Consider the following 15,303-nt stretch of genomic DNA (forward strand, 5'->3'; position numbering starts at 1 on the left):
CCCATCTGCAAGCAAATTATAAGAGCAAAATTGCCGAGAATCTATATATACAGTTAAGAAATCAATAGAGGCTACACTGCATATACAATTCGTCAGCATCGGGGGAAAAAAACAATAAACTATTATAGTGGCTCACAATATAGGAACGACTAAGGTTGTACGCTAAAATATTAAATTGTCGGTTTTAGTGACTCATGGACGTTTCTGTGCGCAGTTTATATTATATATTCTTCCAGCAGACATCAAGACATTGTACGCTGAGATGAGTTTGACTAAGTAATTTCATTGAAAGTGCTCGTAATAATATGACACAGTGACCAAAATCGAACCGTGGTTGTGTACTGTATCAATGTGGATTCGCATTTAAATTATAAATGTCAATCAAATACTTAATAATACATTATAATAACATGATAAACGCACAACCGAATTCTTTTCTATACGCGCCTAGTTTGAATAGTAAGTATCTTATATATCCATATTATACTAGCTTTTATCAGTTATCACGCATGTATTTTTTGCTTTGGGTATTTTGCATTTTCGTTTATTATTTGTTCGAATATCAGCATGAAATATGAATATATTATACTCTACGTTAATTAAAGAACTGTGAGAATATATATTGTTTCAATTAATCAAACAGGCATCGGCCACATTATTATACAATGATTCACGATACTATCAAGTTAACAATATGTGGTGACGAGTAGTTGAACAACTGATCACAAATTATTTTATTTTATTATTTTTTGTACTTCAAACCTTTTTATTGTTGTATACAATCATTATATGATAATAATAATAATTTTTTTTCTAAAAATGATTTAATTTATTTCAACATTTAAAATTGCATTTTTTCGTTGAAACTTATTTAAGACTACTCAAATGCTTGTAACTATAATTTGCTTAATAATATTTATTATAAATCATAATTACCAAAACCAATTGTTTAAATATAATATGTACATATACTAACTTGACATTCTGCTGAGCTCTGCAGACTAATACCTATGAATATACTTTCTTACGTGTAATTATTGGCTATTATTCATTTAAAATTGATTGATTTATTATTTATTTTTCCTTATTAATATATAACAGAGAGAGTTATGATGTCTTATACATAGATATAATGCGTATTTTTGTCACTTGGATACGTATTAAAAAAAAAGCCGTTGATTAAAAATATGATTTAAGTTTTACTTTTATTTCCACTTGTAATATTAAAATTAAATTTGCTAAACAATAACAACAATACGTATTGTTATTTGTAACAAACAACACAAGTCAATAAATATTTATCATTCTCCGTTATAAAATAAATTTATAATAATTATACTTATAATTAATACCGCCATAAACCACTACTATTAAAAAACATTAACATTTCTTAACAGTATCAACGATATACGATTACAAACATTGAATTCCGCAATTATAATAAATTGTATAAAATATAAATAACTTTATTAATATTTGTACACCGGTACACCGGTATGAGTGTATGACTGACGTAAAAACGTACAAAGCTCATTTCGTACTAAAATCTTATCAATAGTTTGTTAAAGAAAATTGTGCATAATTTTAGTCCAATAATTAAAAATATATTATAATATTTAATATTATATGTTAGTATGTTACCATAATAAATTAGTTGTATTAAAAAAAGTAATGATTACTGCAATTATTGCGTTTAACTACTGTAAATATGTTTGACATAAAATGGATTCGATTAAAAATATAGTCAAAATTATGTCCATACTTTTTGACAAACTAGGTACCAACATTGACACAATTTAGAAAACCAAACGATTTCACTGTAAAATTTTAAGTTGCTGTTTTGTACGCCTACGTTGACTAATATTGAAGTATCTACGATAATATTTCTAATATTTATACAAACAATAAACATGCATATTGTATGATAAATCATAAATGATTATGACGTATTTAACATTTACAATGTATTGCGTCGTCGTTAGCGTAATATTGTCGTTGCAGATGGTATACGATGTCACAGTCGCTTTATTATATTGAATTTCTAAGTATGGAACAAACCACAAACTCACGAGGTGCATGATGGGATCTATTCGACCACCTGAAGAATTTATAATATTTAAGTAGGTATTCTGTTAGAATAAGTAACGTGAAGAAGCAAGTACGCGAGGTCATTATCTAAAAAAATGCACGATGGTAATGTCAATGAAAGTTTGAGGTTTTATTTATTATAATATCATTACGATTTATTTCAATTTTATTATATTAGTATAGGTAGGAGGTATGAGGTATCTATTGTTTATTATTTCGTTGTTGTGCATCGCGAGTCGTGACTGCGCAGTGCGCGTCCGCCCGTTATTGAAAAAGTCAAGGACACGAATACACGATCGTATAGGTATTTTGCAAACAAAACACACACGTGATTAAGATTTCAAAGCCATTCGCTGTTGTGGCGATTACAATCTAGAAATATATTATATTATAAAATGTCAATCACTGCTTCCACGGTCGTTATACAGACTAGGTAGTTTTGTACTGATAAGAAGGCATCTGACCAAGAAGGCCGGAAACCACGTAACACTATAATATAGGAACGTTCAATCGAAAACTAATGACAACCATATTTTTTGCAATCAGTAAGGACTATAAAAATTGTATTGCTAGCCAATAGGTAGGTCGTAGGTATACAGTTTTTTAGACTTGTAGAGGGACGTTTCTCCTACTAGATGGTGAGAGGGGCAGTAGCGGATTTGATTTGTCTTTTAGGGGAAGGAGGTAGTAGCAGATTTGATTCGACTTTTAGGGAGTGGGGGGAGGGCAATATTCTTTTAGCCAAAAATTCTACTTTTAACTATTTACCCACTTAGGCCTATTATACTGCAGAGGGAAAACATGACGTATTCAATAGTAAAATTTGTAGCCCGTGATTAAAATTTATGAATACTCTGAACTTCTATACATATTTCTGAAAAAATTATTATTTATAGGTAGCTTATGATGTCTATAGGCGGCTATAGCCCCTATGGCCCTTCTCTAAGCCCCGCGCCTAAAGGAGACACTAGATACCACCCTCGAAATAAAAATAAAATAGATAATAGGTACATTAAATTTGTTCCACAAAATTCTTTGTTGCAAAAAAAAGCTAACTTAAGACGTAATACTGTCAATAATATTTTTTTATTTTCTGCATGTAAACTTTATTTTGAGATAAATATATTTTACTGGGCACGTGTTAAATTGAATGATAAAGGTTTCACTACTATAATGATAGAGGCTATACAAATACTTAAACTACTACAGTAAATTTGTTACTTAATAGTTTATATACAGTTCTTGATCCAATTATTAAAACTATATAGTATATAGTTCAAGTCATCATATTAGCTAAAGTAGACTGCATATGTAATATTTTAGAGTTGTAAAAACGTAAGTATTGACTTGCATTTTAAGTTTATAAGTTATACCTAACATGGCAAGATTAAAATTAAAATGTAATATCACACAACGTGCGCTTAAAAAAAGGAAATACTTGTGTCAATGCAATAATTGTTTTCATTTATTCTAAATTTTTACTTATTGCTCGATATGTCTAAGGTTTCTTTTTTATATAAAAACGATACGCTTAAAATTAGTTAATAGTGCATAGATACATATTTAATTTTATATTCTATTTTTTATTATAGTCTCATTCGTAGCTATGTAAATCAAAAAATTCCGTTTAGCTTTTAGAATAATCATTATAATAAAAATATAAAATTTTTATATTTATTTACTCAGTCTTGGTATTTACTCAGACTTGGTGGGAGGGGGTGGGGGTTTTAAATAGTGTTAAGTGTATATGCCTTAGAGCAGCGGTCCCCGCAACAAATTTTGTGTGGCCCGCACTAAAACTGAATTTTAGACACTAAAACCCAACAATCCCCACTCGAGTAAATAAAATACTTATATTAAAAAAATTATTTTCAACTTTTATAACTTATAATTATTATCATTTAAAATGTAACTAGAAACTAGGAATCTTTACACTCGGGTCCCAGGGAAAAAACAATATGCTTCGATCAATAATATGCGCAAATTAAAATTTATTTACTACATGCGGCCCTCAATTAATTTTCAAAAATAATATGTGGCCCTTTCCAAAATCCCAATGGGGACTGCCCGACTGCTGCATTAGAGTATGAACTCTGCGTAGTATCGTTATAAGAGTGTATTAAAAATATAAAATGTAGAAATTCAAATAGGTGTATGTACAAAAAATAGTCGACTGATGAGTGTTAATAAATTTAAGTCTACAAAACGACTGAAAGAAATACATTTTTTAAGGAACTATTTGCAAGATAAAATATTTGTTGTGACGCCGAAAAAAAAACAATAAAAATAAAGCAGATAAAAAGTTAGCCGAGTCGGTTAGGATGTGTTTAAAAATTGTTTAAAAAAATACTTAAATTACTAGCTCGACGAGCTATCTAACTATAGTTCTATATACGTATCTACTTAATTATTGATAGATATGAAAATAATATTACTTTTTTACATAATAGAAAATAAATACAAAATAATATTTATAAGCCGATAAATGTATAAGAAGTAAGAACATATTATAATATAATACATATTATCTACCTACGTGATACGCGTATATTACTATAGATATATATAACTTGAGTTATTTAAATTGTATTATACCTATACTCAATACAAGTATATACCTATGGTCAGTTCACTCTAATTATAAAAATAACAGTAAAATAAAGGATTATTGTAAACGTAAAATTTGCTATGCTGTACGTTATAGTAAGACGGAGTAATACAAACAGTATACTGTTAGATATAGACTGTTTTTCTATCTGTATACAACACATGTGGTGCAGTGGCGGATTTAGGGAATAGTGGAAGGTGCTTGGGAATTGAAGCACCCACCACTCCGCATATTGAACTTTTTTTTATTATAAATTACTTAGATTTCAGGTACCTATCACGAATATAAGCGTAGAACTAAACGTATTAATTGTAATAAACTACTACCAAAAAATAGGTTAAATTTGTTTTTACACCGTTGTTCATGATAGCTGATAAGTATACCTAAGAAGCTTTATTATCAACATAGCATACACCATTAAAAAGTCCTAGTCCCGTCACTGGCGTTATCTTAAGTTACTCAAGAAGTAGATAGGTATGCATACCTACTTAGTGTACGATTCTCGATTTTTGCAGAAACGATGGACAGCAATGTTTGCGGGGAAACTGAAGAGAGAGCGTGATGCCGATCAACGGCAACGCGTTGGCCAAGTACTTGGTCATGGTGTCGCAAGTGATCGCTTGGTGCACGGTTAGCGCGATGCTGTTGCGGAGGGGCCTGAACCAGGTGAACGCTAGCTCGCAGCAACCGCCGTCGTCATCGTACGGCGGCAAACCGTACGGCGGTTCGGTCGCAGCTTTCGGCGACAGCAACGCGACATCGACCGCGGCCACGGACACCGGCCACCATCAGCAAGGGACGCCGGAAAAGTCGTTCGACGAAAACGGTGCGCCTGCAGTGGTGGCCGGCATAGTGATGATCGCGATCGCGGTGATCATGTTGATCATCAGTCCCACGATCATGGTGATGAAAATGATCGAGAAACGCAAGAAGAGGATCCTGGACACGGTGAGCATAGCGCGTCGAAATGAAAAACAAACGTAAAACTTCATTATATAGGTGTTCAGCAGATTATATTATTATTTTGGTAGCTTGTCGCCTACGTACATAATAGTTTCGAGTGATGTATTTTTATCGGTTCTTCTTCCCTGCAAAAGGGCCATCTCAGTATCATTGTAGGTAATAATTGAACGCGTTAATTATTGATATTATTATTACAACATTCACATAAAATGTATTTGTCTAGAAATAATTTTGATAATACATGTTACCTATAGAGACGGTCATACAGAGTACAGAGAATAAAAAATCTTATAAAATAAACAAAAAAAAAATGGGTACCTAAGTGGATGTCGCTCTGATGTACAGTAGGTTACATGTGGGTCATTGTATAATGGATGGTATTATATCTAAATTCAATGATGTAATATCATGGTATCATTAGATAATATGATTGTACAAAATCAATATCATTGTACCTACACGAAAAACGATTCTGAGCGGAGACGGACAGATTAGGTTATTGTCAGTGTGGATATTTTATATTATATTTATATTGTTATTACTTATTATTAATACGATAGTCGGTAAGTTGAATTAATATTATAAAATTACAACAAAATAACTAAAATTGGTATTCTTGGTTATTTAATAATATGTAATTCCATCCAAATTTGAACATAAAATAACTATAAAAAAAAACTAATGGGTGGCTACTTTAATCATACCTTTCATGTCATATACTACTATCGTCGTCTCCCGTCATATAAACTTATTGTGCTATTTATATAGATTGTTTATGTCAAATAAAAATATTAAAAAAAATTATATTTATAATCAAGTTTTACGTGAATTAAATCATTAGAAAATCATTACCTATAAGTTATAACTTATATTAAGGTATACTTAAATTATTAGTTTTTAATATAATGTAAGTACTTATGTAATAAATAATAATGTAACATATAATAGGTAATTATTATTGTCAATGTAGGTGTATTATATTAAATTATATATTTGTACTAATATTTTAACTTTTTAAGTCCAATCAATATATTATTATAATATAATTTCCATATCGCTATTATAGCTTATAAATGTCCGCAGCTACTACTACCCGGCTACTTCCACCCATTCTAACTAAACGCGATCAGATGCACCGAAAACACATCTTGCCACACCCGCAGGGCACCCCTTTGTGAATAGAGTTATTTGATTTTCAGTGCACTCTATACTTAGATAGATCAAGTCATTATTAGGGACCAAAAGTACAGCAGAATTATCTGTAAAATTACAGAGAAATTGCAATTTCCGAACAATTAATCATGCACCCAAACAACTACGATGCTTTTGTCATATTGATGGTAGGTAATTTATTTACCTCGATGTACACAACTAGTTTTTTTATTACATTAATATGGTAATTTATATTTTATTATATATTATTATAATATTTAAAAAAAACTTTATATCATTTCTTATTATTTACTCTGATAATAAAACACCTTGAAAATAATAATTATTTAACGCACCTGAGACTACCAGACAAGATGAATTTTTCAAATAATTATTATAGATTACATATTTTTTACGTCTTATAACAAGTACCACCTGCATACATTACCTATAATACTCATTGAGTATTCAGAATTAAATCATCAATTGGATGTATTCCAATATGTAATATTATATAATATTGAAATGCTTTAAAACATATTAAAATATTAAATAGATCTTATGGTCAGTCACGAACTTGAACGGTTCCTTGGTGGCTACCAGAAGTATTCAAAAGTAATTGAACATTTTATAATTTTGTCAAAGTAGGGTTCGAATATTATATATGGCTGAATATCCAAAAGAATTTTTAGATTTCATAATATTATGAGTTAAATGTGAATAGTTTTAACAATTTGAATGATTCGATCTTGACTTGCTTAGTATATATTTATTATATTTATATTTGAGCTGAAAATTCTAGAATTCTGTTAACCAATTAAATATGGAGAAGTTTGAAATTCCTTAAAAAGATTCAGAAAGTTTGATTTATTAAATTATCTTTGAGAACAAGATGATTACGTCGACATTCCGTTGAGTTAAATATGTTGCCAGTGTTAAATTATATTTATGTACAATATTATATTTAAATTTTTCCCAATTTTCGCTACTATAGTTTTAAATTTACAAATAATTTAATTCGTTAAAATTATCACACTAGTAAGATAGTGAACAAAATTAAAATACTAAAACGTGTGTAAAATATTTAACAGAATCATACTGAATAGAATAGAATAAAAACGAATAAGGTCCCTAAAATATTTATTTTATAATTTGTTATTTTAACACTACTTAATAATAAATACATTTGTCTACCTAATATTATATACGACATAGATACACGTTTTGTACACACAAGTCACAGTTCACAAGTTTAAGTTAAACTTAAACCTTATAGTATATATTGCTTATAAGTTATAACTTATACAAATAATAGTCCCAAATGATTACAAATTATAACGAAAGTTTGTAATTTGTATATTAATTTTTTTAATTTACGGGGCAACAATTATCTCCGTCCGCCGGTAAATCCGATCACGAAACTTAACTCTGGGATTTAAAATTAATTGTAATAAAGCTTAGTATTTTTACATCGATAAAATAAATAATAGTTAACATCCACATACCTATACAATTTTTTTAAACTGTGTGTTTATTGTCAGTTGTTGCCAACTGTTGTTGATGATGTCATTGTACTAACAATAAGGGACCTATATATAGGAAAATAATACATCGTCTCTTTTCTGAAATAATAACAATACTATTAATAATTTCTTTTAATGAATATTCATACTTGGAACAATTCACATAAAAATATTGACAAATTTACAATAGGGATAAGATAATAATGCTACAGCCTACTTCATTGTATATTATATAACATGCCACGGCGACAGCTCGGCGTTATGTTAAATGTAGGTATATGTATTATGTACCTACCTAAACTACCTAACCTACTTTTAAAAGTTCGTGTCTGTGTTTTTCCAATACGTGTTAATTAATTTAATTAACTAACGATAGCTATGTTTTTTTTGTATAGGAATTAGAATCTCCGCCTAAGTACGAAGATGTGGTAGAAAGCGCCCCAAGATATTCATCGTTGTTTGTATTTAATAACGATGGTGAAATGGCATTGGTGTCTGAAAATATACTACACAAAGAAAAGGATAATATTCAAAAACAACTAGTTTGAAATAACTAATTTCATGAATTATATTTATATTATTATATAATCTACTTCAAACTTCCTACACTGCCTCTACATCGGTTGGCCTAAATCTGCCGAGAGTTATGCAAAAAAAAAATGTATTCGTGGCATGATTTATTGTATAAACCTTAAGTTATAATTTAAGCTCAATACATTGGGGAATATTTTTAAATGTAATGATATAATAGAAATACATATAAAATAACAATAATGTTTACAACTATAGTTATTATAGGTATACCTATGTTTTTTTGTATTTTTATACATGAATACATGATATTTGACATTTTATCACAACTTGTAATATTTCAGACTTTATTTCTAAATTGAATATATTTTAAAACAAAAATAGCCCACATTTAAAATTATATTTTTTCTACAAAGTTCTTTAAATAGGTATGTGTATGGAAAAAAATTAAATGAGCTGATTATATTTGTATAAATATTTTTATTTATAACAATTAAATTCAAACTTACAAACAATAATAATTATTATAATTTAAAGTAGGTACCTACTTACAAAGAGGTAGAGGTGAGATGTAGCTATCTCATTATGTGTTATATAATATTATTTATCGATTAATACAAAAATACTTATAACAATAGTCAGTCAATAAACTATAAACTATAAACATTAAACAAATACAAACTAAAAATTGAATATAGTACGGTTGTATATTAATCGTACATTTACATACGCTATATACTTTAATCTAAGGTACACTAGAGTACTAGACATGTTTATTCTCAAAATATAGTAAATACGGTTAGTGCTCGAATTGTGGGGGGAGGGGTGCGCAGGGGAACGGAGCTCCCCTACTATTTGTTGTATGGTCTGTGTTGAATAATTGCGCCCTTGGAACGCAGTTTTTAAATCGTTAGATTGAGCTTCTCTACTTATTTTTTCCCAATTCGAGCACTGAATACAGAAGGTCTGTTGTTCCGATAGGTACTATATTTACTCCACCAGCTATTATCAAGACAGGAATAAGTTAGCGGATCCAAAGTTTGTTCGAGTGGAAGGTTTCAAAAATTATTTATAAAATACTATCAGATTTGTACTACCTATATGAAATTTTCTATTACAAGCAAATTATTTTATAATAATATTGGAACCATATAAACAATTATATAATATTATTAGAATTAGGTACGTTAAAAATCATGGTCTTAGCGATCGTGGTGGAGCGATCACCCTATCGCCTTCCCCCGTATCAACCACTGACCTGATCAATTGAAAGAAAATTAGGCCAACAATTTAAAACAATTTAAATTTATAAAATAACATTCGAATAAAATAATATTAACTATAATAATAATTTGTTTTTATATTATGCAGTTCTCTTGCATCAACTATTTATGATTTATTTTACCACAATATAATGCTATAGGAAGAATAAACTAAATAGCATTATTGAAGTGAAATATTGTAATAATATAATGTATTATAAAAAAATAAACTGCAAATATGCAAAATCAATACATATTTTTTATTTATAAAGCTTTAAATTGTATTACATATAATTATTTGTCTAACACGTTACACTTTCAGAACATATTAACATTTAAATAAATATGCAACTATGAATATTTTTAAAACTGATGAATCCTGAATGGGTGATGTGGGCCTTTGGTGTAAATGTATTTATGAACTTAATAGCCTTATATAAATCTTAATCTAAATCTGTCTTTAATATTGATACCATAATAAATTAATTTATACATCACAAATGGATGTATTAATATTTTAATTTGAATTCAATTATAAATTATTAATTAGGTATAATGAAAAACGATTCTGAGCCTAGGCAGCCTACATGTCTAAAAATAATTCGCGATTTCGACGAATTTCTATGTGTTACCATTTAATATTTACTCTGTGTTTTAATATTTTTCATTTGCTGTAAGAAAAAAAAAACATTAAGTAGGTATAGGTACTTCTTAGTTTTCATTAAAAGACAGCATTTTGTTGGTTATAGGTATATTCAGTTTATATTAATTAAATCCCTTGGGACTTACTAGACCCTTCTTTATTCAAGTAATTAAATTCTTCGATTTTCGTTTCCCGTTATATTTCATTTTTTTTTAGGAACAACCCGAAAAGTACATAATTTATTAAAACGGTTTCGCTAAAAATGATTTGAGTTGATGTTACGGACTCATTCAGATTTCACCAAACTATAGATACTTAAATATGATGTTTTGTTTCATAACACAAATTAGGATCATATAATTGAGTATAATTCTAATCTCAAACCACATTTCCAAATACAATATTACAATAATTCCAAATCCAAGTACATTAATGATTAATCTCTCGTTCAAAATATCGCAGTTTACAATATATGCATATACTTATAATTGTTTATTTAAAATCTAATCCTGTTGCGTACAATAATAAAACATTTTAAAATACTACGTATAAACATATTATTGTATGGTGTAGCAACCGACCGGTTTTTTGATTTTTTAATAAGATATACAAAATATAATACTACTCTTTATTTTTATAAATGCCAAGTTAATTATATTTAAATAAAATACTGCGCAGTAGAGCACTAGTACATTAGTGCGTATTATTTATATAAACCGTTTATATATTTTGAAAAAAATCATCTAAATTCATGGACACATACTTAGAATCTAGATGTTGGAAGTAGATGAGTCTACATTTAATATTATTAGTAGCATCTAGATTCGAGAATAAGATAATAGATACATCAAAAAGTAAAATATCCTCATTTTTTAAAAACCAAAATACTAAACAAAGTTAAAGTATTTTAATCATAAAATGGCATGTACAACCATAAAAAAAATCTAAATGCAAACTGGATAATAGGTTAATGGCATTGACCATTGCCTATACTGGTTTGATTGGTACTTACTGGTTTTGAATATCTATCCTATAATCATGCAAGAATTTAGTAAAAAAAACCAATGAACTCACGTCAGATGTATAGTAGGTTTCGAATTTATTTAGTTAATGAGGAGGTCACTGTGATGGATGTATTGATATTTTGAATTCAATGATAAATAATTTTATACGAAAAAAAAATTGTGAGCGAAGGAGACGTGTCAAGCCGCATCTATTTCTAATGAGTGAATGAAACAAAAAGTTTAAGATGTGTATTGTCGATTGTCGATATTTTTAATTTACGAATGAACAACTTAAGTGAGTTATGAGGTTAACTTTCTATTACATTTTCAAACCTATAAGCATTCAAATTGAAAACTGCGTATAGGTATTATATAGATACATTCTTCACCACAAATTGTTTTGCAAATGTTCGTGATTTCAACGAGTTTGATAAACATTTGAACTTAAGATTCTTAAAAAAATTTTCAAAAAATAATGAGAAATTAGAATTTAAAGCTTTTGGGCTAAAAATAAAATATTATCTACATAGAACAATAAAAAACTAAAACTTTTAAAATGTCTATAAATAGATCAATAAAATTCAAAATATTTTGAAAATTATACTTTGTACCTATATACATTATACATATATCCTGGTAGAGTTCTTTATAAAAACAAAATAGTTATACTAAAATATATAATGCAAATTACATGTATACCTATTACCTATAGGTACCTCAATCTCATTAACTATATAGATAATCGTAATGAATTTGGAAAGGCTAGTTATGTTAATAAATTATAATTATAACAAAATATGTCATGAAACTTGCTATGATAACTGTGGTTCATATTTTACAGTATATAGGTACTCAATGATAATATAATGTAGGTATATTCACAAACGATAATTAATAACATATTAGTTATTAAAATATTACCATAGTTAGAATGACATTAAACTATTGTGGTAACTGATAACTAACGTTTTTATTTAACAATAAGGTCATTGTTATCTTACAAGAATTATATCCATAAGTACCTATATAGATGATTTTAATTATCATTTAAATATTTGATGTGTTTAGTGTCTACGGCTTTACAATCTTTGATAAAAGCAGCTGGCTAGTCGGCTAGACTATTTTTAATTATTATAGATAGGTAAGACTGTTCTCATAGAAAAAAATGGAAAACATTGAATGAAATTCTTGACTTAGATAAGTAAAATGAATGTTTTTAATATACTACCTAGGTATTATGATAATAGGCAATTGTCGTTGCTCGCCTGTAGTTTCATTACATTTTAATTGCAATATTCAAATAAATAGAATGTACCAGGTACAATGAGGTACCTACATATTAATATATTATACACAATTTTTCGTCTACTTTTTTTTTAGATTATTATAATTATTACCTATTATTATTGTTATTATTATATTTATATTATTAGAAGTATGCATATTTATTTGTTTTGAGATCTTTGATTCTTATTTTTGTACCTACTATAATGAGATCATCGCTGACCTCATTATTGATCATAATCATACAGGGTCTTAAGAATTCTTGTATCATAGTTTAGTTTTTTTTAACCGGTCAGTTCCATCATCTTTAAAACATTGAACTTCTCGAATAAATTACACCAAATACCGTTTTAATTGCTTTACAGTAATGTAAATATGTAGGTAATAGATTGTTGCATTAACTACTTTTAAACGGACAAAATAAACTTAACCTTTTTGAAATACATATACATTTCCAACGATAATCAATTAAGTTATTAACAACTAACAAAACACTACCATATTATTACTTAAAAATGTATTGCTGGTTTAATAATGAAGGCACCTACGTATATTTATAGCCGGTTTTTATGTTTATAATTTTCAACAAATATTCTATATTGTTTTTTGTTTTTGGCATATTTAAATTGATGACACATGTCATTAAAATAATTACACTGTATGCATATTACATAATACAATCTTAGATAATAAACAATGATAAGTTATGTAAAATTGCACGCAATTAAAATTACGTACCTACTGATTTGAGCTGAATTGGTGTTGGTCATTATTTGCGTGGATAACATAATAATTAGATGGGTACACTAAGTGAGAATAATAGTTTTAAATAACAAAACATATCATATCATGTAGGTATCTAATATCTATATGTCAATGTATCATCCAATTTCCTATGCAGGTTTTGGGATCCAACTAAGGAATTTCTATTAAAAGAAGAAATTGTATTAAATTGTATTATTATATGTACCTATATGTATATGAATATTTCAACAATATCATTCGATATCCAACAATGTTCGGATACAATATGTATACAGAAAATAACACTCCTGTTTTCACAATATGCTGTGGGTCGATTCAGTCGTAACTCGTAAGTACATTTTTTCATTGTACCTATTCCGTTTCGGACAAAAGTGTAACCGTCGTCGGCCATTCCCAGCACAAGGCCACTCCAAGTAAGCCCCCCCCCCCCGTCAAACACTTAATCCTGCACGCTGCTCCTACCTTTATAGCGACGGCGACGTTAACCGAATTCGTGTGCCGATCAATCGGTAGCGTTCCTACTATAACAATGTTATTCGGTGTAAATGTCAATATTCAAATGACGAAAAAGAAAAATATAGCTTGATCGTTACCTAATTCGACGTGTTAGGGATAATTAAAATATTTTTTAGATTAAAGATCAGAGTAAGTATACTGCTGGAATTTGAATGAATATTTTTCTGCTAAAAATATGGCGCTATTGAACCTATTAACTTAGAAAATATAGACCGGAAACGGCAGCGAAACGTAAACACAAAAACGATACGTTGCATGAATTTTTCCCCACTTGACAATAAACACTGCGACAAAAATATGTACCTGCCTAGCGCACTAAGGTACCTATTGTACGCCATCCGCCCACCATGACGCCGTGTTACCATCAGTATAGGTATACGATATAATAATACTACTCCTACTACTGTCCGCATTACTGCATCGGACGACTGAGTAGATAAACGTTGATTACCTAATATACTTATATACGTAGGTATTATACATTTATACCTAATCGGATATAGTGTATAGGTATTAGTCTTATAAACAGTCCAAAAATGTATCCATACTACCTATTTTATTTCCGTTGGTGGGGCTAAGCCGTAACGGCCTTACCAAACATTAAATTAGCTCCTACAAACACACATTGTATTTATTTTAGCTATTAATATAGTTAAGAGTATTATATATTATTCATTATATAAAAACATATAGGCATCTGAGCCCTGGCTGTAAATAATTATTTTTCTAATAAAAATATTTGTATTCATTCACCTAGTTCACAATTATATTGTTTGTAAAAATTAAATTCGGGGTTCGAAGCATCAAGCAACTCCAAATTAATTTTATATTATCTAATTTCACCTACATATAAGTATGTAATAATATATTAATTGGATGACTGAATTTTATGGCATCACCCTATTATGTAGATAAATATTAAGAGGATGTGATACCCGCATGTGTTGCCTCCATCTTACAAGTG

At 28.7% G+C, this 15,303-nt stretch overlaps 1 protein-coding gene across 3 annotated transcripts; it reads left to right on the forward strand.

Annotated features, from left to right (window-relative positions):
* Positions 1-110: 110 nt before the first annotated feature.
* On the forward strand, positions 111-9,248 carry LOC100163923. Of its 3 annotated transcripts, XM_029486853.1 has the most exons (4): positions 111-459; positions 2,002-2,120; positions 5,212-5,644; positions 8,730-9,248. In XM_029486853.1, exons 3-4 carry the CDS (start codon positions 5,258-5,260, stop codon positions 8,880-8,882), a joined length of 540 nt encoding a protein of 179 aa, XP_029342713.1. In that variant the 5' UTR covers positions 111-459; positions 2,002-2,120; positions 5,212-5,257; the 3' UTR covers positions 8,883-9,248. The 3 variants fall into 3 exon arrangements, with proteins under 3 accessions (XP_029342713.1, XP_001950944.1, XP_029342714.1); XM_001950909.5 differs by lacking the exon at positions 2,002-2,120 and having other exon boundaries at positions 113-459; XM_029486854.1 differs by lacking the exons at positions 111-459; positions 2,002-2,120 and adding an exon at positions 3,405-3,423.
* The last annotated feature ends 6,055 nt before the right edge of the window (positions 9,249-15,303 follow it).

This window comes from Acyrthosiphon pisum, chromosome A1 (assembly GCF_005508785.2).
Source record: "Acyrthosiphon pisum isolate AL4f chromosome A1, pea_aphid_22Mar2018_4r6ur, whole genome shotgun sequence".
Lineage (NCBI taxonomy): Eukaryota > Metazoa > Arthropoda > Insecta > Hemiptera > Aphididae > Acyrthosiphon > Acyrthosiphon pisum.